We start from the raw sequence: 25,816 nt of genomic DNA on the forward strand, positions 1-25,816 counted from the left end.
TTACTACTCATTGAAATGTGGAGACGGTAACCCACTGGAAGCGGGGAACAAGCTGTTTGTTGGAAGCACTGTAATTCTGTGGCAAGTGCGATGTGTGATGAGTATCAAAGGGGAACAATTCCTTTCTGTAGTCCAAAGTTGTCCAGAAGAAGAAAATTACATTTAGTAAACAGTGGGGTGAATTTTATACCGGCGGATTCTCCGTTCCTCTGGCAGCGCATTCCTGCCCGTGGGATTCCTGGCGACGTGGGGTGGCCACAATAGGATATCCCATTGGCTGGTAGCGGGAACGGAGAATCCGTTCACTCCCCCCACGACGGGAGAAGGCGAATGCGCGCCACCGAGGGAGGCTGAGAATTCTTCCCAGTGCTTTTTTTAGTCATTTGTTGCAGTAAAAGTTTTAAAACGCGAAACCTTGTCACCTTCAATTATCAACTAAAAATTCAAACTATTTTGATCAACATTACAGGGTGCCTACAAACCTGTAATATACTTCTGGAAACCTGATATTTTCCTGCCAACCAGCCTGAGCCCATTGATTAAACTTTTTAAAAAATTCATTTATGGGATGTGGGTATGACTGGTTAGGCCCAGTATTTATTGCCCATCCCTAGTTGCCCTTCAGCAGGTGGTGGTGAATTCTTGAACCGCTGCAGTCCTTGAGGTGTAGGTACTCCCACTGTGCTGTTAGGCAGACAGTGAAGGAGAGGCGATTTATTTCCAAGTCAGGGTGGTGAGTGACTTGGAGGGGAACCTCCAGGTGGTGGGGTTCCCAGGTATCTGCTGCTCTTGTCCCTCTAGATGGTGGTGGGTTTGGAAGGTGTTGTCTAAGGAGCCTTGGTGAGTTCCTGCAGTGCATCTTGTAGATGGTACACGCGGCCGCGATTGTGCATCGGTGGTGGGGGGAGTGAATGTTTGTGGAAGGGGGAGCAATCAAGTGGGGCTGCTTTGTTCTGGATGGCTTCAAGCTTCTTGAGTATTCTTAGAGTTCATTCATCCAGGCAAGTGGAGAGTATTCCATTACACTCCTGACTTGAGCCTTGTAGATGGTGGACAGGCTTTGGGGGGCGGGGAGGGGGGGGGGGGGGGGTGGTGGGTGGGTCAGGAGGTGAGTTACTCGCTGTAGGATTCCTAGTCTTTGACCTGCTCTGGTAGCCATAGTATTAATGTGGCTGGTCCAGTTCAGTTTCAGATCAATAGTAACCCCCAGGATATTGATTGTGGGGGTTTCAGCCATGGTAATGCCGTTGAATGTCAAGGGGCGGTGCTTAGTGTAATGATATGTATATATGTAGACAAGTAAAGGGTTAATTATTACATCTCAGTGTAACACAACCATTAGAGGGCACCATTTGTTCCCACTATAAATATGAGAACTCAGAGGATCTTGGGTACTTCTGATCAGGAGTTTCTAGACAGTAAGAGAGATAGATCACAGCATAGTTAATGTTAGATAGAAGCAGCACGTGCAGTTTGAATTAGTTATTACTTTAATATAGATTACTTGATTACTAGTTATAGTTCTGTGGAGTGTGCATACTCAATATTAATCAATCGTTATTCAATAAATCAGTTTTACTTTCAGTTAAGGATTGATGGTTTCTTCAAAATCAGACCATCATACCATTCTGGATTGCGAAGCAAAGAGTAACGATGTATTACCAAAGAGTAATATAACACTTAGATCCTCTCTTCTATGAGATGGCCTTAAGCGTGTAACACACGCCCAGGACTGTTTCCCATCCCCCCCCATTGAACGGAGAGCCACAGGGGTACTTGGAACACCCAGAATGGTCAGCCAGTAGTTCAAATCTAGTCCCCGGGCCTGTCAGCTGGTTTCACGTTTAAGCTGGAGAACTATGATCTCCCTCAGTCCTCGCTCATGGTCACCGCTACTGTACATATTGGCTACATTGGCAGGATGGGAATAGAGGGATATGGACCCAGGAAGTGTAGAAGATTGTAGTTTAGTCGGGCAGCATGGTCGGCACGGGCTTGGAGGGCCGAAGGGCCTGTTCCTGTGCTGTACTTTTCTTTGCCCTTTTGTTCTTATGATGAGCGACTCTTACCGCAGCCCTCAAACCGTTGTGCTTCCCCCCCCCCCCCCCCCCCCCCACCCCCCCGTATCTTGTGCCGCAGAACCGGGAGGGCCTTCCTTCACCATCGGCAAAGCCATCTGGCTGCTCTGGGGCCTGGTTTTCAACAACTCGGTGCCGGTGCAGAACCCGAAGGGAACGACCAGCAAGATTATGGTGTCGGTCTGGGCCTTCTTCGCTGTGATCTTCCTGGCCAGTTACACTGCCAACCTTGCTGCCTTCATGATCCAAGAGGAATACGTGGACCAAGTCTCAGGCCTCAGCGACAAGAAGGTAAGATTCCGGCCTCCAGTCATGGCCAAACGCACGAGAACGGCCGGGTGACCATATCAAGGCCCGGGTTAATGCTCTGGGTTGGTGAGGGGGAGGGGGGGGGGGGGGGGGGAGAGGGTGTGTGTGCAAGTGGCTTCAAACCGCATCACGGCAGCTGGCGGAATTTTAATTCATTTAATAAAGTCGGGAATTGAAAGATAGCTTCTGTAATGGTGGCCATGGCGACTTTTCTGAAAACCCACCTGGTTCACTAATGCCGCTTTTTGGGAAGGGAATCTGTCGTCCTTAACCCGGTCTGGCCCAACATGTGACTCCGGACCCGCGGCAGTGCGTTTCACTCTTAACTGCCCCCTCTGAATCGGCCCAGCAAACCGTCGGGTTCGAGGGCAATTGGAGACGGGCAACAGATGTTCGCCTTGCCAGCGACGCCCACAACCCACGGAATAATAAAGGGCCAGAGGTAAGGAACATGGACAGGGACTAGTAGAGTGCTCTTTTGCAGGGCCGGTGCAGACTGGATGGGCCGAATGGCCTCCTTCTGCACTGTAGGGATTCCATGGATTCTATGGGCTGGGTGCCTGCCTTTGCGAATGGAACGCAGCACTGAGTTTCCCGGCATTTCCCGCTGGTGGGACCTTCGCAACCCGCTGCTGGCGGTGCGGCCGGTGAACAATGTAAAACACCGTTGGCATCAACACTGCCAGCAGGTCCTGCTGTTGGCCAATGACAAGCTGCCGGGGTGGGTGGCGGGGTGTGGTGGAAAGTCCCACCCATATAGTTAGTGGGGAAGAGAAAGCATTGGAATAATTGCGACTGTGTTGGACACCCATGGGATCGCATGCAACGCCATCAGTCTCCATGTGACTCCCCTTAAACTTTGCCAATTGGGTTAGGCTCAGATTTCTTCCGATGTGTTTATTTTATTCTTCTTTCTGATCTTGCTGGTAAGGCTGCCATTCTGTGCCCCTACCTCCCTTGTGTCCCTGAAAAGGTCGAGGTGGGCCTTCTTTGTCAACTCCTCCAGCTTTATTTATCTTTGCTCACTGAACTATTGCCTTCTGGTTAAGAAATTCTTCCGTTTTCAATTTCTCACCTTTGTTTTCAAATTGCTTTGGGCCCTCCCCTCTCTCTATCCCTCTCAACTCCTCCGGCCTCACCTCTCTTTATCCCTCTAAACTCCCGCGGCCTCACCCCTCTTTATCCCTCTCAACTCCTCCAACCCTCCCAAGATATTTATTCTGCTCCTGTTCTGACCTCCCGAGCTTCCCGATTTGAATCGCTACACGGCGGCCGTGTCCTGTGCTGCCTAGGTCCTAAGCTCTGGAATTCTCTTCCTGTACATCTCTTCCCTCTCTTCCCTCCTTTAAGACCACCAGACCGTAGGACGAGAAGTAGGCCATTCGGCCCATCGAGTCTGCTCCGCCAATCAATGAGATCATGGTTGATCTGATGTGCTAATCCTCAACTCCACTTTGCCATCTTCTCCGTGTAACCTATGATTCCCTTACTGATGAAAAATCTGTCCATCTCAATCTTCAACATACTCAACAATCCTGCCTCTGCAGCTCTCTGCGGTAAAGAATTCCACAGATTCACAACCCTCACAAGAACAAAGAACAAAGAAAAGTACAGCACAGGAACAGGCCCTTCGGCCCTCCAAGTCTGTGCCGACCATGCTGCCCGTCGAAACTAAAATCTTCTACACTTCGGGTCCGTATCCCTCTATTCCCATCCTATTCATGTATTTGTCGAGATGCCCCTTAAATGTCACTATCGTCCCTGCTTCCACCACCTCCTCCAGCAGCGAGTTCCAGGCACCCGCTACCCTCTGTGTAAAAACACTTGCCTCGTACATCTCCTCTAAACCTTGCCCCTCGCACCTTAAACCTATGCCCCCTAGTAATTGACCCCTCTACCCTGGGAAAAAGCCTCTGACTCTCCACTCTGTCTATGCCCCTCCGTCGTTCCAGTGAGAACAAACCAAATTTATTCAACCGCTCCTCATAGCTAATGCCCTCCATACCAGGCAACATCCTGGTAAATCTCTTTTGCACCGGCTCTAAAGCCTCCACATCCTTCTGGTAGTGTGGCGACCAAAATGGAATGCTATACTCCAAGTGTGGCCTAACTAAGGTTCTATACAGCTGCAGCATCCTCTACCTTAAATGGGCGAACCCCTTACTCTGAGATGATACCCTCTGGTCCTAGACTCTCCCACAAGGGGAAACAACCTCTCAGCATCGACCCTGCCAAACCCCCTGAGAATCCTCTATGTCTTAATAAGTTCGCCTCCCATTCTTCTAAACTCCAATGAGTACAGATCCGATCTACTCAACCTCTCCTCATAAGAAAATGCCTCCATACCCGGGATCAATCCCGTGAATCTTCTCTAGACTGGCTCCAATGCCGGTATATCTTAGATAAGGGGACCAAAACAGTATTCCAAGTGTATGAGATGTTACGTATATCTGAAAAGGCTTGTTCAACCCCATTCTTTGACTAAGCTTTTGGTAATTGGATCTAATATTTGAAATGTGAAATGTGATTCAGTATTGCTCTTGTGAAGCACCTCACAATATTTTATGTTAGAGATCTTATATAAATAAATGTTATTGAGAAGAAGAGTTAGATTGGAATCAAAGCGTTAACTCTGTCTCTCTCTTCATCTTTCCAGTATTCCGTTTAAATGTCACATTATTGTTATTGTTAGCGTGCGTGGCTTTTGGGTCTCCTCAGGAGGCAGTTAAGAGTCAACCACGCCACTGTGGTCCTGGAGTCACCTATTGGGTAGATAGAGATAGAAGCTTAAAGCAATGGGTAAACTAATGGGGCTTTTGTGACAATCTGTCAGCTTCACGATGGTCACGCTTCCAGACGGCAATTTCTTATTCGTCCTGGCCAATCAAATCACATGACCATGACCTGTGTGCGTGTGCGAGGCGCCGTGTGATTTTCTTTGCGGATATACCTCGGCCAGTGTCAGTGTGCCTTTTTCTCTTTGCAGTTTCAAAGACCAAATGACTTTTCACCCCCTTTCCGGTTTGGGACGGTCCCCAATGGAAGCACGGAGAGAAACATCCGGAACAATTACTTTGAAATGCACAGCTACATGACTAAGTACAACCAGAAGTCGGTGCTGGACGCGTTAGTGAGCCTGAAGGCAGGGTAAGAATTCTGTGCCATTGAATTCCTGGTGGGACTTTTGGTCGCGTCACAAAGTAGCTCGTATATTTGTTGGGTTTTGTCTTGGGAAGAGCATCGTAGTTACAATACTGTTGATTCCTATGCATGCTCGTCTCATCCCACAGGCAAATTCTCGAGGATGGAGTTTGGAAACACTTGGGCAGAGTGCCAGTGAGTGCAGTTGACTCAGTGTGACAAACATCTGGGGAGGATTTGATGTGAAATCCTTGCAAGTTGTATTGGGTGGCATCTGCCACTTGGTTTCAGAATGTGGTGCATCTGACCACAGTTGACCTGTTGGTTTACATGGACTGTGTGCTGAGTGAGAACATTAGAGTGCAGGGGACTATTTGGATCTTTGCACAGCTGTAATGATATAGGTGGGGTGAAGGAGTAGCGTATTATAGTTAAACGTTTCTTATTAAATAAAAAATTTGCCCACATTTTGTGTTTCTATTTCTGACTCTCTGAACCTTCTTAAAGGCATTGCCAAAGGTAACCCTTGTAGTAAACATGCTTTATTTATCTATGACATCAGAAGAAATTTGTTCATAAGTCACGAGAGGACTTGGAGCAGCAAAGGTTGAGAGGGGGCTGGTAGAGGTGTATGATATTATGAGGGTCATAGATAGGGTGGATAGGAAGGAACAAGGGCAGCACGGTAGCATAGTGGTTAGCACAGTTGCTTCACAGCTCCAGGGTCCCGAGTTTGATTCCCGGCAGGCTCACTGTCTGTGCGGAGTTTTCGCGTTCTCCCTGTGTCTGCGTGGGTTTCCTCCGGGTGCTCCGGTTTCCTCCCACAGTCCAAAGATGTGTGGGTTAGGTGGATTGGCCATGATAAAATTGCCCTTAGTGTCCAAAAGAAGGTTAATTGGGGTTACTGGGTTAAGGGGATGGGGTGGAGGAGGTGAGTGCTTTAGTGGGGTGCTCTTTCCAAGGGCCGGTGCAGACTCAATGGGCCCAATGGCCTCCTTCTGCACAGTAAATTCCATGGTTCGATGAACTTTTACCATGAGTAGAGAGTCAATAAACATGGGGCATGGATTTAAAGTTGAAGGCTAAGAGGGGAGTTGAGGAGAAATATTTTCACCCAGAGTGGGATGGGAGTTTGGAACTCACTTCCTAAAAGGGAGGTTGAGGCAGAAGCTCTCGTCACATTGGAGACGTATTTAGATATTCGCCTGCACTGATGTAACCTCCAGGGCTATGAGGGCCAAGTCTGGAAAATGGGATGCATGTAGTCAGATCTTTGTTGGCCGGTGTGGAAACGATGGGCCGAATGTCCTCCTGTGCTATAAACGTCAATGAATCTAAGTCAACATGTTTTTTTAAAAGTACCGAAAGGAGTTGATGGAGTCCCTCAGAGATATCCATGGAGGCTCCATTTTGAATATCTGGGCTGCATTGTCACAGGAGGGCGGAATGTTGGCCAAGACACCAGATCAGAGTCTTATCATTAAGAAACTGAGGTGGCAGCAGAGCTCTCCTGGTATCTTGGCCGTCATTCCTCCTTCCAGACTCACCACCAGAAGCAACTCAAACCGGCCATTCACCTTCTTGCCGATTGAGGGGAGGCTGATGTGTACAGACTGAGTGTGACCTTTGCCAGCATAACCAAGTTCTTGATTCACTGGGTAAAGGCTTTACGATCTCTCTGGAGAGGGATCCCACTGAAATACCAGAATCGTTCTGTTGCTCAGGATGGTTATGGTCCACAGAAGTATGACCTCTGATCCCTGTCTTTCCCCCTGCAGGAAGTTGGACGCTTTTATTTATGATGCAGCAGTACTGAACTACATGGCCGGGAGGGATGAAGGCTGTAAGCTCGTGACAATTGGCAGTGGCAAAGTCTTCGCAACCACTGGCTACGGGATCGCCATCCAGAAGAGCAGCGGCTGGAAGCGCCCCGTGGACTTGGCCATCCTGCAGTTATTTGGTGACGGTAAGGGCAAATTTAATCCTTCGCCATCCTCTCACTGCATAACAACCAGACTGCAGTGAGTGGAATAGGATTGAGCAAGGCATGGATGTAGCCAACGTGGGCAATGAGAGGCAGGAAACACGGTTAGACCAGAGGTGTTTGAAAATGTAACTGGTAATTCATATCATATTCATAGCCTTGGGTCAGAAGCTGTGTGATATCAGTAAATCTGTATTATCACAGTTCAGTGTCAGTAGTGGATGTGTTAACACGGAATGAACTCACTGATGAATGTGCTAACTGTGTGCTATCAATGATGAATGTGCTAACTGTGTGATGTCAATGATGAATGTGCTAATAGTGTGTGCTATCAATGATGAATGTGCTAACTGTGTGATATCAATGATGAATGTGTTAACTGTGTGATGTCAATGATGAATGTGTTAACAGTGTGTGCTATCAATGATGAATGTGCTAACTGTGTGATATCAATGATGAATGTGCTAACTGTGTGATATCAATGATGAATGTGTTAACGGTGTGTGATGTCAATGATGAATGTGCTAACTGTGATATCAATGATGAATGTGCTAACTGTGTGTGATATCAGTGATGAATGTGCTAACTGTGTGTGATATCAGTGATGAATGTGCTAACTGTGTGCTATCAATGATGAATGTGCTAACTGTGTGATGTCAATGATGAATGTGCTAATAGTGTGTGCTATCAATGATGAATGTGCTAACTGTGTGATATCAATGATGAATGTGTTAACTGTGTGATGTCAATGATGAATGTGTTAACAGTGTGTGCTATCAATGATGAATGTGCTAACTGTGTGATATCAATGATGAATGTGCTAACTGTGTGATATCAATGATGAATGTGTTAACGGTGTGTGATGTCAATGATGAATGTGCTAACTGTGATATCAATGATGAATGTGCTAACTGTGTGTGATATCAGTGATGAATGTGCTAACTGTGTGTGATATCAGTGATGAATGTGCTAACTGTGTGTGATATCAATGATGAAGGTGCTAACTGTGTGTGATGTCAATAATGAATGTGCTAACAGTGTGTGATATCAATGATGAATGTGTTAACGGTGTGTGATATCAGTGATGAATGTGCTAACTGTGTGAAGTCAATGATGAATGTGTTAACGATGTGTGATATCAATGATGAATGTGTTAACAGTGTGTGATATCAATGATGAATGTGCTAACTGTGTGATGTCAATGATGAATGTGTTAACGGTGTGTGATATCAATGATGAATGTGCTAACTGTGTGATGTCAATGATGAATGTGTTAACAGTGTGTGATATCAATGATGAATGTGCTAACTGTGTGATGTCAATGATGAATGTGTTAACGGTGTGTGATATCAATGATGAATGTGCTAACTGTGTGATATCAATGATGAATGTGCTAACTGTGTGATGTCAATGATGAATGTGTTAACTGTGTGTGATATCATTGATGAATGTGTTAACGGTGTGTGATATCAATGATGAATGTGCTAATAGTGTGTGATATCAATGATGAATGTGCTAATAGTGTGTGATATCAATTATGAATGTGCTAATAGTGTGTGATATCAATGATGAATGTGCTAATAGTGTGTGATATCAATGATGAATGTGCTAATAGTGTGTGATATCAATGATAAATGTGCTAACTGTGTGATATCAATGATGAATGTGTTAACAGTGTGTGATATCAATGATGAATGTGCTAACTGTGTGATATCAATGATGAATGTGCTAACTGTGTGTGATATCAATGGTGAATGTGCTATCAGTGTGCTATCAATGATGGAGTTGCTAACAGTGTGATATCAATGGTGAATGTGCTAACTGTGTGATATCAATGATGAATGTGTTAACAGTGTGTGATATCAATGGTGAATGTGCTATCAGTGTGCTATCAATGATGGAGTTGCTAACAGTGTGATATCAATGATGAATGTACTAATAGTGTGTAATATCAATGATGAATGTGTTAACAGTGTGTGATATCAATGATGAATGTGCTAATAGTGTGTGATATCAATGATAAATGGGCTAACTGTGTGTGATATCAATGATGAATGTGCTAACAGTGTGATATCAATGATGAATGTGCTAACTGTGTGATATCAATGATGAATGTGTTAACAGTGTGTGATATCAATGATGAATGTGCTAACAGTGTGTGATATCAATGGTGAATGTGCTATCAGTGTGCTATCAATGATGGAGTTGCTAACAGTGTGATATCAATGATGAATGTGTTAACAGTGTGTGATATCAATGATGAATGTGCTAACAGTGTGTAATATCAATGGTAAATGTGCTAACAGTATGTGGTATCAATGATCAATGTGTTAACAGTGTGTTATAAATGATGAATGTGCTAACTGTGTGATATCAATGATGAATGTGCCAACATGTGTGCAATATCAATGATGAATGTGCTATCAGTGTGTGATGTCAATGATGAATGTGCTAACAGTATGTGGTTTCAATGATCAATGTGTTAACAGTGTGTTGTATCAATGATGAATGTGCTATCAGTATGTGATATCAATGATGAATGTGCTAACAGTGTGTGATATCAGTGATGAAGGTGCTAACTGTATTATCACAGTTCAGTGTCAGTAATGGAAGTGTTAACACTGAATGAACTCACTGATGAAAGTGTTAACAGTGTGTGATATCAATGATGAATGAATGTACTAACAGTGTGTGATATCAATGATAAAGGTGCTATCGGTGTGTGATATCAATGATGAAGGTGCTAACATGTGTGATACCATAGAACATAGAACAGCACAGCACAGAACAGGCCCTCCGGCCCTCGATGTTGTGCCGAGCAATGATCACCCTACTCAAACCCACGTATCCACCCTATACCCGCAACCCAACAACCCCCCCCCACCATGCTACCGTGCTACCAATGATGAATGTGCTAACAGTGTGAGATATCACTGTTGAATGTGCTAACAGTGTGAGATATCAATGATTAATGTGCTATCAGTGTGTGATATATATGATGAATGTGCTAACAGTGTGTAATATCAATGATGAATGTGCTAACAGTGTGTGATATCAATGATGAATGTGCTATCGGTGTGTGATATTAATGATGAACGTGTTAACAGTGTGTGATATCAATGATGAATTGCCAACAGTATGAGATATCACTGATGAATGAGCTAACAGTGTGTGATATCAATGATCAATGTGCGAACTGTGTGATATCAATGATCAATGTGTTAACAGTGAGTGATACTAATGATGAATGTGCTATCAGTGTGTAATATCAATGACGGATGTGCTATCAGTGTGTGATATCATTGATGAATGTGTTAACACTGTGTGATATCAATGATCAATGTGCTAACTGTGTGATATCAATGATGAATGTGCTAACAGTGTGTGATATCAATGGAAAATGTGCTAATTGTGTGATATCAATGATGAATGTGCTAACAGTGTGATATCAATGATGAATGTGCTATCAGTGTGATATCAATGATGAAGGTGCTAACAGTGTGTGATATCAATGATGAATGAATGTACTAACAGTGTGTGATATCAATGATGAAGGTGCTAACTGTGCGATATCAATGATGAAGGTGCTAACATGTGTGATACCAATGATGAATGTGCTAACAGTGTGTGATATCAATGATGAATGTGCTATCAGTGTGTGATATCAATGATGAATGTGCTAACAGTGTGTGGTATCAATGATCAATGTGTTAACAGTGTGTTATAAATGATGAATGTGCTAACTGTGTGATATCAATGATGAATGTGCTAACAGTGTGTGATATCAGTGATGAATGTGCTAACAGTGTGTGATATCAATGATGAATGTGCTATCAGTGTGTGATATCAGTGATGAATGTGCTAACAGTGTGTGATATCAGTGATGAAGGTGCTAACTGTATTCTCACAGTTCAGTGTCAGTAATGGAAGTGTTAAAACTGAATGAACTCACTGATGAATGTGTTAATGGTGTGTGATATCAATGATGAATGTGCTATCAGTGTGTGAAATCAATGATGAAAGTGCTATCTGTGTGTGATTGTAATGATGAATGTGTTAACAGTGTGTGATGTCAATGATGAAGTGCCAACAGTGTGAGATATCAATGATGAATGTGCTAACAGTGTGTGATATCAGTGATGAATGTGCTAACAGTGTGTGATATCAATGATGAATGTGCTATCAGTGTGTGATATCAGTGATGAATGTGCTAACAGTGTGTGATATCAGTGATGAAGGTGCTAACTGTATTCTCACAGTTCAGTGTCAGTAATGGAAGTGTTAAAACTGAATGAACTCACTGATGAATGTGTTAATGGTGTGTGATATCAATGATGAATGTGCTATCAGTGTGTGAAATCAATGATGAAAGTGCTATCTGTGTGTGATTGTAATGATGAATGTGTTAACAGTGTGTGATGTCAATGATGAAGTGCCAAAAGTGTGTGATATCAATGAACAATGTGCGAACTGTGTGATATCAATGATCAGTGTGTTAACAGTTCGTGATACTAATGTGAATGTGCTATCAGTGTGTAATATCAATGACGAATGTGCTATCAGTGTGTGATATCATTGATGAATGTGTTAACACTGTGTGATATCAATTATCAATGTGCTAACTGTGGGACATCATTGATGAATGTGTTAACAGTGTGTGATCTCAATGATGAATGTGCGAGCAGTGAGTGATATCAATGATGAATGTGCTAACTGTGTGATATCAGTGATGAAGGTGCAAACTGCGATATCAATGATGAATGTGCTAATTGTGTGCTTTCATTGATGAATGTGCTATCAGAGTGTGATATCAATGATGATGTGCTATCAGTGTGTGTATCAATAATGAATGTACTAGGGCAGCACGGTGGCCTAGTGGTTAGCACAACCGCCTCACGGCGCTGAGGTCCCAGATTCGATCCCGGCTCTGGGTCACTGTCCGTGTGGAGTTTGCACATTCTCCCCGTGTCTGCGTGGGTTTCGCCCCCACAACCCAAAGATGTGCAAGGTAGGTGGATTGGCCACACTAAATTGCCCCTTAATTGGAAAAAATAATTGGGTACTCTAAATTTATTTAAAAAATGAAAAAAAAAATAATAATAATGAATGTACTAACAGTGTGTGATATCAATGATGAATGTGCTAACTGCGTGATATCAATGATGAATGTGCTAACAGAGTGTGATATCAATGATCAATGTGTTAACAGTGTGTGTTATAAATGATGAATGTGCTAACTGTGTGATATCAATGATGAATGTGCTAACATGTGAGCAATATCAATGATGAATGTGCTTACAGTGTGTGATATCAATGATGAATGTGTTAACAGTGTGTGATATCAATGATGAATGTGCTAACTGTGTGTGATATCAATGGTGAATGTCCTATCAGTGTGCTATCAATGATGGAGTTGCTAACAGTGTGATATCAATGGTGAATGTGCTAACTGTGTGATATCAATGATGAATGTGTTAACAGTGTGTGATATCAATGGTGAATGTGCTATCAGTGTGCTATCAATGATGGAGTTGCTAACAGTGTGATATCAATGATGAATGTACTAATAGTGTGTAATATCAATGATGAATGTGTTAACAGTGTGTGATATCAATGATTAATGTGCTAATAGTGTGTGATATCAATGATAAATGGGCTAACTGTGTGTGATATCAATGATGAATGTGCTAACAGTGTGATATCAATGATGAATGTGCTAACTGTGTGATATCAATGATGAATGTGTTAACAGTGTGTGATATCAATGATGAATGTGCTAACAGTGTGTGATATCAATGGTGAATGTGCTATCAGTGTGCTATCAATGATGGAGTTGCTAACAGTGTGATATCAATGATGAATGTGTTAACAGTGTGTGATATCAATGAAGAATGTGCTAACAGTGTGTAATATCAATGGTAAATGTGCTAACAGTATGTGGTATCAATGATCAATGTGTTAACAGTGTGTTATAAATGATGAATGTGCTAACTGTGTGATATCAATGATGAATGTGCCAACATGTGTGCAATATCAATGATGAATGTGCTATCAGTGTGTGATGTCAATGATGAATGTGCTAACAGTATGTGGTTTCAATGATCAATGTGTTAACAGTGTGTTATAAATGATGAATGTGCTAACTGTGATATCAATGATGAATGTGCTAACAGTGTGTGATATCAATGATGAATGTGCTAACAGTGTGTGATTTCAATGATGAATGTGCTAACAGTGTGTTGTATCAATGATGAATGTGCTATCAGTGTGTGATATCAATGATGAATGTGCTATCAGTGTGTGATATCAATGATGAATGTGCTAACAGTGTGTGATATCAGTGATGAAGGTGCTAACTGTATTATCACAGTTCAGTGTCAGTAATGGAAGTGTTAACACTGAATGAACTCACTGATGAAAGTGTTAACAGTGTGTGATATCAATGATGAATGAATGTACTAACAGTGTGTGATATCAATGATAAAGGTGCTATCGGTGTGTGATATCAATGATGAAGGTGCTAACATGTGTGATACCATAGAACATAGAACAGCACAGCACAGAACAGGCCCTCCGGCCCTCGATGTTGTGCCGAGCAATGATCACCCTACTCAAACCCACGTATCCACCCTATACCCGCAACCCAACAACCCCCCCCCCCCACCATGCTACCGTGCTACCAATGATGAATGTGCTAACAGTGTGAGATATCACTGTTGAATGTGCTAACAGTGTGAGATATCAATGATTAATGTGCTATCAGTGTGTGATATATATGATGAATGTGCTAACAGTGTGTAATAGCAATGATGAATGTGCTAACAGTGTGTGATATCAATGATGAATGTGCTATCGGTGTGTGATATTAATGATGAACGTGTTAACAGTGTGTGATATCAATGATGAATTGCCAACAGTATGAGATATCACTGATGAATGAGCTAACAGTGTGTGATATCAATGATCAATGTGCGAACTGTGTGATATCAATGATCAATGTGTTAACAGTGAGTGATACTAATGATGAATGTGCTATCAGTGTGTAATATCAATGACGGATGTGCTATCAGTGTGTGATATCATTGATGAATGTGTTAACACTGTGTGATATCAATGATCAATGTGCTAACTGTGTGATATCAATGATGAATGTGCTAACAGTGTGTGATATCAATGGAAAATGTGCTAACTGTGTGATATCAATGATGAATGTGCTAACAGTGTGATATCAATGATGAATGTGCTATCAGTGTGATATCAATGATGAAGGTGCTAACAGTGTGTGATATCAATGATGAATGAATGTACTAACAGTGTGTGATATCAATGATGAAGGTGCTAACTGTGTGATATCAATGATGAAGGTGCTAACATGTGTGATACTAATGATGAATGTGCTAACAGTGTGTGATATCAATGATGAATGTGCTATCAGTGTGTGATATCAATGATGAATGTGCTAACAGTGTGTGGTATCAATGATCAATGTGTTAACAGTGTGTTATAAATGATGAATGTGCTAACTGTGTGATATCAATGATGAATGTGCTAACAGTGTGTGATATCAGTGATGAATGTGCTAACAGTGTGTGATATCAATGATGAATGTGCTAACTGTATTCTCACAGTTCAGTGTCAGTAATGGAAGTGTTAAAACTGAATGAACTCACTGATGAATGTGTTAATGGTGTGTGATATCAATGATGAATGTGCTATCAGTGTGTGAAATCAATGATGAAAGTGCTATCTGTGTGTGATTGTAATGATGAATGTGTTAACAGTGTGTGATGTCAATGATGAAGTGCCAACAGTGTGAGATATCAATGATGAATGTGCTAACAGTGTGTGATATCAGTGATGAATGTGCTAACAGTGTGTGATATCAATGATGAATGTGCTATCAGTGTGTGATATCAGTGATGAATGTGCTAACAGTGTGTGATATCAGTGATGAAGGTGCTAACTGTATTCTCACAGTTCAGTGTCAGTAATGGAAGTGTTAAAACTGAATGAACTCACTGATGAATGTGTTAATGGTGTGTGATATCAATGATGAATGTGCTATCAGTGTGTGAAATCAATGATGAAAGTGCTATCTGTGTGTGATTGTAATGATGAATGTGTTAACAGTGTGTGATGTCAATGATGAAGTGCCAAAAGTGTGTGATATCAATGAACAATGTGCGAACTGTGTAAACGTGCTAACTGTGGGACATCATTGATGAATGTGTTAACAGTGTGTGATCTCAATGATGAATGTGCGAGCAGTGAGTGATATCAATGATGAATGTGCTAACTGTGTGATATCAGTGATGAAGGTGCAAACTGCGATATCAATGATAAATGTGCTAATTGTGTGCTTTCATTGATGAATGTGCTATCAGAGTGTGATATCAATGATGATGTGCTATCAGTGTGTGTATCAATAATGAATGTACTAGGGCAGCACGGTGGCCTAGTGGTTAGCACAACCGCCTCACGGCGCTGAGGTCCCAGGTTCGATCCCGGCTCTGGGTCACTGTCCGTGTGGAGTTTGCACATTCTCCCCGTGTCTGCGTGGGTTTCGCCCCCACAACCCAAAGATGTGCAAGGTAGGTGGATTGGCCACACTAAATTGCCCCTTAATTGGAAAAAATAATTGGGTACTCTAAATTTATTTTAAAAATGAAAAAAAAAAAAATAATAATAATGAATGTACTAACAGTGTGTGATATCAATGATGAATGTGCTAACTGCGTGATATCAATGATGAATGTGCTAACAGTGTGTGATATCAATGATCAATGTGTTAACAGTGTGTGTTATAAATGATGAATGTGCTAACTGTGTGATATCAATGATGAATGTGCTAACATGTGAGCAATATCAATGATGAATGTGCTATCAGTGTGTGATATGAATGATGAATGTGCTATCAGTGTATGATATGAATGATGAATGTGCTATCAGTGTGTGATATGAATGATGAATGTGCTTACAGTGTGTGATATCAATGATGAATGCGTTAACAGTGTGTGATATCAATGATGAATGTGCTATCAGTGTGTGATATCAATGATGAATGTGTTAACAGTGTGTGATATCAATGATGAATGTGCTAACAGTGTGTGATATCAATGATGAATGTGCTAACAGTGTGTGATATCAATGATGAATGTGCTAACGGTGTGGTATCAATGATGAAGGTGCTAACATGTGTGATACCAATGATGAATGTGCTATCGGTGTGTGATAGTAATGATGAACGTGTTAACAGTGTGTGATATCAATGATGAATTGCCAACAGTATGAGATATCAATGATGAATGTGCTATCAGTGTGTGATATCAATGAACAATGTGTGAACTGTGTGATATCAATGATCAATGTGTTAACAGTGAGTGATATTAATGATGAATGTGCTATCAGTGTGTAATATCAATGACGAATGTGCTATCAGTGTGTGATATAATTGATGAATTGTGATATCAGTATTGAATGTTTTAACACTGTGTGATATCAGTATTGAATGAGTTTATACTGAGTGATATCAGTGTTGAATGTGTTAACACTGTGCGATGTTAGTATTGAATGTGTTAACACTGTGATATCGGTAATGAATGGCTGAATACTGAGTTATATCAGTATCGAATGTGTTAACACTGTGATATCAGTATTGAATGTGTTAACACTGTGTGATATCAGTATTGAATGTGTTAGCAGTGTGATATCAGTAGCGAATGTGTTAACGTTGTGTAATATCAGTATTGTATCTGTTTACACAGTGTGATATCAGTATTGAATGTGTTAACACTGTGATCTCCATATTGAATGTGTTATCACTGTGTGATATCAGTATTGAATGTGTTAACACTGTGTCATATCAGTATTGAATGAGTTAATACTGAGGGATATCAGTATTGAATGTGTTAACAGTGTGATATCGGTATTGAATGAGTTAATACTGAGGGATATCAGTATCGAATGTGTTAACACTGATATCAGTATTGAATGTTTTAACACTGTGTGATATCAGTATTGAATGAGTTTATACTGAGTGATATCAGTGTTGAATGTGTTAACACTGTGTGATGTTAGTATTGAATGTGTTAACACTGTGATATCGGTATTGAATGTGTTAATACTGAGTTATATCAGTATCGAATGTGTTAACACTGTGATATCAGTATTGAATGTGTTAACATTGTGAAATCAGTATTGAATGTGTTCACACTGTGATATATGTATCGAATTAGTTAACATAGAACATAGAACATAGAACGATACAGCGCAGTACAGGCCCTTCGGCCCTCGATGTTGCACCGACATGGAACAAACTAAAGGCCATCTAACCTACACTGTGCCCTGATCATCCATATGCTTATCCAATAAATTTTTAAATGCCCTCAATGTTGGCGAGTTCACTACTGTTGCAGGTAGGGCATTCCACGGCCTCGCCACTCTTTGCGTAAAAAACCCACCTCTGACCTCTGTCCTATATCTATTACCCCTCAATTTAAGGCTATGTCCCCTCGTGCTAGCCACCTCCATCCACGGGAGAAGGCTCTCGCTGTCCACCCTATCTAACCCGCTGATCATTTTGTATGCCTCTATTAAGTTATCTCTTAACCTTCTTCTCTCTAACGAAAACAACCTCAAGTCCATCAGCCTTTCCTCATAAGATTTTCCCTCCATACCAGGCAACATCCTGGTAAATCTCCTCTGCACCCGTTCCAAAGCTTCCATGTCCTTCCTATAATTAGGCGACCAGAACTCTACGCAATACTCCAAATGCGGCCGTACTAGAGTTTTGTACAACTGCAACATGACCTCATGGCTCCGGAACTCAATCCCTCTACCAATAAAGGCCAACACACCATAGGCCTTCTTCACAACCCTATCAACCTGGGTGGCAACTTTCAGGGATCTATGTACATGGACACCGAGATCCGTCTGCTCATCCACACTACCAAGAATTTTACCATTAGCCAATTATTCCGCATTCCTGTTATTCTTTCCAAAGTGAATCACCTCAGACTTCTCCACATTAAACTCCATTTGCCACCTCTCAGCCCAGCTCTGCAGCTTATCTATGTCCCTCTGTAACCTGCAACATCCTTCCGCACTGTCTAAAACGCCACCGCCTTTAGTGTTGTCTGCAAGTTTACTCACCCATACTTCTGCGCCCTCCTCTAGGTCATTTATAAAAATGACAAACAGCAACGGCCCCAGAACAGATCCTTGTGGTACGCCACTCGTAACTGAACTCCATTCTGAACATTTCCCATCAACCACCACTCTCTGTCTTCTTTAACACTGTGCGATATCAGTATTGAATGAGTTAACACTATGTGATATCAGTATTGAATGTGTTAACACTGTGTGATAGCAGTATTGAATGTGTTAACACTGTGTGATATCAGTATTGAATGTGTTAACACTGTGATATCAGTATTGAATATGTTAACACTGTGTGATATCAGTATTGAATGGGTTAACAATGTGTGATCTCTGTATTGAATGTGTTAATGCTGTGATATCAGTATTGAATGAGTTAATACTGAGTGATATAAGTGTTGAATGTGTCAACACTGAGTGGTATCAGTATTGAATGTGTTAACAATGTGTGATATCAGTATTGAATGTGTTAACACTGTGATATCAGTTTTGAATATGTTAACACTGTGATATCAGTATTGAATGAGTTAATACTGTGTGATATCAGTATTGAATGTGTTAACAGTATGATATCACTATTGAATGTGTTAACACAGTGTGATATCAGTATTGAATGAGTTAATACTGAGTGATATCAGTATTGAATGTGTTAACACTGTGTGATATCAGTATTGAATGAGTTAATACTGTGTTATATCAGTATTGAATGTGTTAACAGTGTGATATCAGTATTGAATGTGTTAACACTGTGTGATATCAGTATTGAATCTGTTAACACAGTGTGGTATCAGTATTGAATGTGTTAACACTGTGATCTCCATATTGAGTGTGTTATCATTGTGTGATATCAGTATTGAATGAGTTAACATAGAACATAGAACAGTACAGCACAGAACAGGCCCTTCGGCCCTCGATGTTGTGCCGAGCAATGATCACCCTACTTAAACCCACGTAACCCGTATACCCGTAACCCAACAATCCCCACATTAACCTTACACTACGGGCAATTTAGCATGGCCAATCCACCTAACCCGCACATCTTTGGACTGTGGGAGGAAACCGGAGCACCCGGAGGAAACCCACGCACACACGGGGAGGACGTGCAGACTCCACACAGACAGTGACCCAGCCGGGATTCGAACCTGGGACCCTGGAGCTGTGAAGCATTGATGCTAACCACCATGCTACCGTGAGGCCCTCAAGTTAACACTGTGTTATCAGCATTGAATATGTTAACACTGTGTGATACCAGTATTGAATGTGTTAACAATGTGTGATCTCTGTATTGAATGTGTTAACACTGTGATATCAGTATTGAATATGTTAACACTGTGTGATATCAGTATTGAATGAATTAATACTGTGTGATATCAGTATTGAATGTGTTAACAGTGTGATATCAGTATTGAATGAATTAATACTGTATGATATCAGTATTGAATGTGTTAATACTGTGTGATATTAGAATTGAATTTTTTAACAGTGTGTGATATCAGTATTGAATGTGTTAACACTGTGTGATATCAGTATTGAATCTGTTAACACAGTGTGATATCAGTATTGAATGTGTTAACACTGTGATCTCCATATTGAATGTGTTATCACTGTGTGATATCAGTATTGAATGTGCAAACACTGTGTTATATCAGTATTGAATGAGTTAACACTGTGTGATATCAGTACTGAATATGTTAACACTGTGATATCAGTATTGAATGTGTTAACACTGTGTCATATCAGTATTGAATGAGTTAATACTGAGTGATATCAGTATTTAATGTGTTAACAGTGTGACATCGGTACTGAATGAGTTAATACTGAGTGATATCTGTGTCGAATGTGTTAACACTGTGATATCAGTATTGAATGTGTGAACACTGTGTGATATCAGTATTGAATGAGTTAATACTGAGTGATATCAGTGTTGAATGTGTTAAGACTGTGTGATATCAGTATTGAATGTGTTAACACTGTGATATCAGTACTGAATGTGTTAACACTCTGATATCAGTATTGAATGTGTTAACACTGTGATCTCTGTATTGAATGTGATAACAGTGTGGGATATCAGTATTGAATGTGTTGACACTGTGATACCAGTATTGACTGTGTTAACACTGTGTGATAGCAGTATTGAATATGTTAACACTGTGATATCAGTATTGAATGTGTTAACACTGTGTCATATCAGTATTGAATGAGTTAATACTGAGTGATATCAGTATTTAATGTGTTAACAGTGTGACATCGGTACTGAATGAGTTAATACTGAGTGATATCTGTATCGAATGTGTTAACACTGTGAAATCAGTATTGAATGTGTGAACACTGTGTGATATCAGTATTGAATGAGTTAATACTGAGTGATATCAGTGTTGAATGTGTTAAGACTGTATGATATCAGTATTGAATGTGTTAACACTGTGATATCAGTACTGAATGTGTTAACACTCTTATATCAGTATTGAATGTGTTAACACTGTGATCTATGTATTGAATGTGTTAACAGTGTGGGATATCAGTATTGAATGTGTTGACACAGTGATACCAGTAATGACTGTGTTAACACTGTGTGATATCTGTATCGAATGTGTTAACACTGTGATATCAGTATTGAATGTATTAACACTGTGTGATATCAGAATTGAATGAGTTAACGCTGTGTGATAGCAGTATTGAATGTGTTAATACTGTGTGATATCAGTATTGAATGTGTTAACACTGTGCGATAACAGTATTGAATTTGTTAACACTGTGTGATATCAGTATTGAATATGTTAACACTCTGATATCAGTATTGAATGTGTTTACACTGTGATCTCTGTATTGAATGTGTTAACACTGTGATGTCAGTATTGAATATGTTAACACTGTGTGATATCAGTATTGAGTGTGTTAACACTGTGTGATATCAGTAGTGAATGTGTTAACGCTGTGTGATATCAGTATTGAATATGTTAACACTGTGTGATATTAGTATTGAATCTGTTAACACTGTGTGATATCAGTAGTGAATGTGTTAACAATGTGTGATATCAGTATTGAATGTGTTAACAATGTGTGATCTCTGTATTGAATGTGTTAACACTGTGATATCAGTATTGAATGTGTTAACACAGTGTGATATCAGTATTGAATGAGTTAACACTGTGAGATATCAGTATTGAATGTGTTAACAGTGTGATATCAGTATTGAATATGTTAACACTGTGTGATATCAGTATTGAATGAGTTAATACTGAGTGATAGCCGTGTTGAATGTGTTAACAATGTGGGATATCAATATTGAATGTGTTAACACTGTGTGATATCAGTATTGAATGTGTTAACAGTGTGATATCAGTATTGAATGTGTTAACACTGTGTGATATCGGTATTGAATGTGTTAACAGTGTGATATCAGTATTGAATGTGTTAACACTGTGTGATAGCAGTATTGAATGTGTTAACACTGTGTGATATCGGTATTGAATGTGTTAACACTGATGTCAGTATCGAATGAGTTAACACTGTGATATCAGTATTGAATGTGTTAACAGTGTGATATCAGAACTGAATGTGTTAACTTTGTGTGATATCAATATTGAATGTGTTAACAGTGTGACATCATTATTGATTGTTTGATATCAGAATTGAATAAGTTAACGCAATGTGATAGCAGTATTGAATGTGTTAATACTGTGTGATATCAGTATTGAATGTGTTAACACTGTGCAATAGCAGTATTGAATTTGTTAACACTGTGTGATATCAGTATTGAATATGTTAACACTCTGATATCAGTATTGAATGTGTTTACACTGTGATCTCTGTATTGAATGTGTTAACACTGTGATGTCAGTATTGAATATGTTAACACTGTGTGATATCAGTATTGAGTGTGTTAACACTGTGTGATATCAGTAGTGAATGTGTTAACAGTGTGTGATATCAGTATTGAATATGTTAACACTGTGTGATATTAGTATTGAATGTGTTAACACTGTGTGATATCAGTAGTGAATGTGTTAACAATGTGTGATATCAGTATTGAATGTGTTAACAATGTGTGATCTCTGTATTGAATGTGTTAACACTGTGATATCAGTATTGAATGTGTTAACACAGTGTGATATCAGTATTGAATGAGTTAACACTGTGAGATATCAGTATTGAATGTGTTAACAGTGTGATATCAGTATTGAATGTGTTAACACTGTGTGATAGCAGTATTGAATGTGTTAACACTGTGTGATATCGGTATTGAATGTGTTAACAGTGTGATATCAGTATTGAATGAGTTAATACTGAGTGATAGCCGTGTTGAATGTGTTAACAATGTGGGATATCAATATTGAATGTGTTAACACTGTGTGATATCAGTATTGAATGTGTTAACAGTGTGATATCAGTATTGAATGTGTTAACACTGTGTGATATCGGTATTGAATGTGTTAACAGTGTGATATCAGTATTGAATGTGTTAACACTGTGTGATAGCAGTATTGAATGTGTTAACACTGTGTGATATCGGTATTGAATGTGTTAACACTGATGTCAGTATCGAATGAGTTAACACTGTGATATCAGTATTGAATGTGTTAACAGTGTGATATCAGAACTGAATGTGTTAACTTTGTGTGATATCAATATTGAATGTGTTAACAGTGTGACATCATTATTGATTGTTTTAACACTGTGATATCAGAACTGAATGTGTTAACATTGTGCGATATCAGTATTGAATGTGTTAACACTGTGATATCAATACTGAATGTATTAACTCTGTGTGATGTCAGAATTGAATGAGTTAACACTCTGTGATATCAATATTGAATGTGTTAACACTGTGTGATAACAGTATTGAATGTGTTAATACTGTGTGATATCAGTATTGAATGTGTTAACGCTGTGTGATAGCAGTATTGAATGTGTTAACACTGTGTGATATCAGTATTGAATATGTTAACACTCTGATATCACTATTGAATGTGTTAACACTGTGATATCAGTATTGAATGTGTTAACAGTGTGATATCAGAACTGAATGTGTTAACTTTGTGTGATATCAATATTGAATGTGTTAACAGTGTGACATCATTATTGATTGTTTGATATCAGAATTGAATAAGTTAACGCAATGTGATAGCAGTATTGAATGTGTTAATACTGTGTGATATCAGTATTGAATGTGTTAACACTGTGCAATAGCAGTATTGAATTTGTTAACACTGTGTGATATCAGTATTGAATATGTTAACACTCTGATATCAGTATTGAATGTGTTTACACTGTGATCTCTGTATTGAATGTGTTAACACTGTGATGTCAGTATTGAATATGTTAACACTGTGTGATATCAGTATTGAGTGTGTTAACACTGTGTGATATCAGTAGTGAATGTGTTAACAGTGTGTGATATCAGTATTGAATATGTTAACACTGTGTGATATTAGTATTGAATGTGTTAACACTGTGTGATATCAGTAGTGAATGTGTTAACAATGTGTGATATCAGTATTGAATGTGTTAACAATGTGTGATCTCTGTATTGAATGTGTTAACACTGTGATATCAGTATTGAATGTGTTAACACAGTGTGATATCAGTATTGAATGAGTTAACACTGTGAGATATCAGTATTGAATGTGTTAACAGTGTGATATCAGTATTGAATGTGTTAACACTGTGTGATAGCAGTATTGAATGTGTTAACACTGTGTGATATCGGTATTGAATGTGTTAACAGTGTGATATCAGTATTGAATGAGTTAATACTGAGTGATAGCCGTGTTGAATGTGTTAACAATGTGGGATATCAATATTGAATGTGTTAACACTGTGTGATATCAGTATTGAATGTGTTAACAGTGTGATATCAGTATTGAATGTGTTAACACTGTGTGATATCGGTATTGAATGTGTTAACAGTGTGATATCAGTATTGAATGTGTTAACACTGTGTGATAGCAGTATTGAATGTGTTAACACTGTGTGATATCGGTATTGAATGTGTTAACACTGATGTCAGTATCGAATGAGTTAACACTGTGATATCAGTATTGAATGTGTTAACAGTGTGATATCAGAACTGAATGTGTTAACTTTGTGTGATATCAATATTGAATGTGTTAACAGTGTGACATCATTATTGATTGTTTTAACACTGTGATATCAGAACTGAATGTGTTAACATTGTGCGATATCAATATTGAATGTGTTAACACTGTGATATCAATACTGAATGTATTAACTCTGTGTGATGTCAGAATTGAATGAGTTAACACTCTGTGATATCAATATTGAATGTGTTAACACTGTGTGATAACAGTATTGAATGTGTTAATACTGTGTGATATCAGTATTGAATGTGTTAACGCTGTGTGATAGCAGTATTGAATGTGTTAACACTGTGTGATATCAGTATTGAATATGTTAACACTCTGATATCACTATTGAATGTGTTAACACTGTGATCTCTGTATTGAATGTGTTAACCCTGTGATCTCAGTATCGAATGAGTTAACACTGTGATATCAGTATTGAATATGTAAACACTGTGTGATATTAGTATTGAATGTGTTAACACTGTGTGATATCAGTATTGAATGTGTTAACAATATGTGATATCAGTATCGAATGTGTTAACACTGTGTGATATCAGTATTGAATGTGTTAACAATGTGTGATCTCTGTATTGAATGTGTTAACACTGTGTGATATCAGTATTGAATGAGTTAATACTGTGTGATATCAGTATTGAATGTGTGAACAGTGTGATATCAGTATTGAATGTGTTAACACAGTGTGATATCAGTATTGAATGAGTTAACATTGTGTGATATCACTATTGAACGTGTTAACACTGTGTGATATCAGTATTGAATGTGTTAACAGTGTGATATCAGTACTGAATATGTTAACTCTGTGTGATATCAGTATTGAATGTGTTAACAGTGTGATATCGGTATTGATGAGTTAATACTGTGTGATAGCAGTATCGAATGTGTTAACACTGTGATATCAGTACTGAATGTGTTAACAGTGTGATATCGGTATTGAATGAGTTAATACTGAGCGATAGCAGTATCGGATGTGTTAACACTGTGATATCAGTACTGAATGTGTTAACAGTGTGATATCAGTATTGAATGTGTTAACAGTGTGA

The 25,816-nt window shown here is 39.6% G+C and overlaps 1 protein-coding gene across 1 annotated transcript in view; it reads left to right on the top strand.

The window, feature by feature from the left end:
* The window catches only part of LOC119956525 (glutamate receptor ionotropic, NMDA 2B-like), a 579,238-nt gene that overhangs the window by 507,979 nt on the left and 45,443 nt on the right, over positions 1 to 25,816 (top strand). The window contains exons 10-12 of the mRNA XM_038783815.1: positions 2,140 to 2,369; positions 5,374 to 5,534; positions 7,307 to 7,494. Coding sequence (XP_038639743.1) covers positions 2,140 to 2,369; positions 5,374 to 5,534; positions 7,307 to 7,494 — 579 coding nt within the window. The remainder of the gene's footprint in view (positions 1 to 2,139; positions 2,370 to 5,373; positions 5,535 to 7,306; positions 7,495 to 25,816) is intronic.

This window comes from Scyliorhinus canicula, chromosome 23, assembly GCF_902713615.1.
Source record: "Scyliorhinus canicula chromosome 23, sScyCan1.1, whole genome shotgun sequence".
NCBI lineage: Eukaryota > Metazoa > Chordata > Chondrichthyes > Carcharhiniformes > Scyliorhinidae > Scyliorhinus > Scyliorhinus canicula.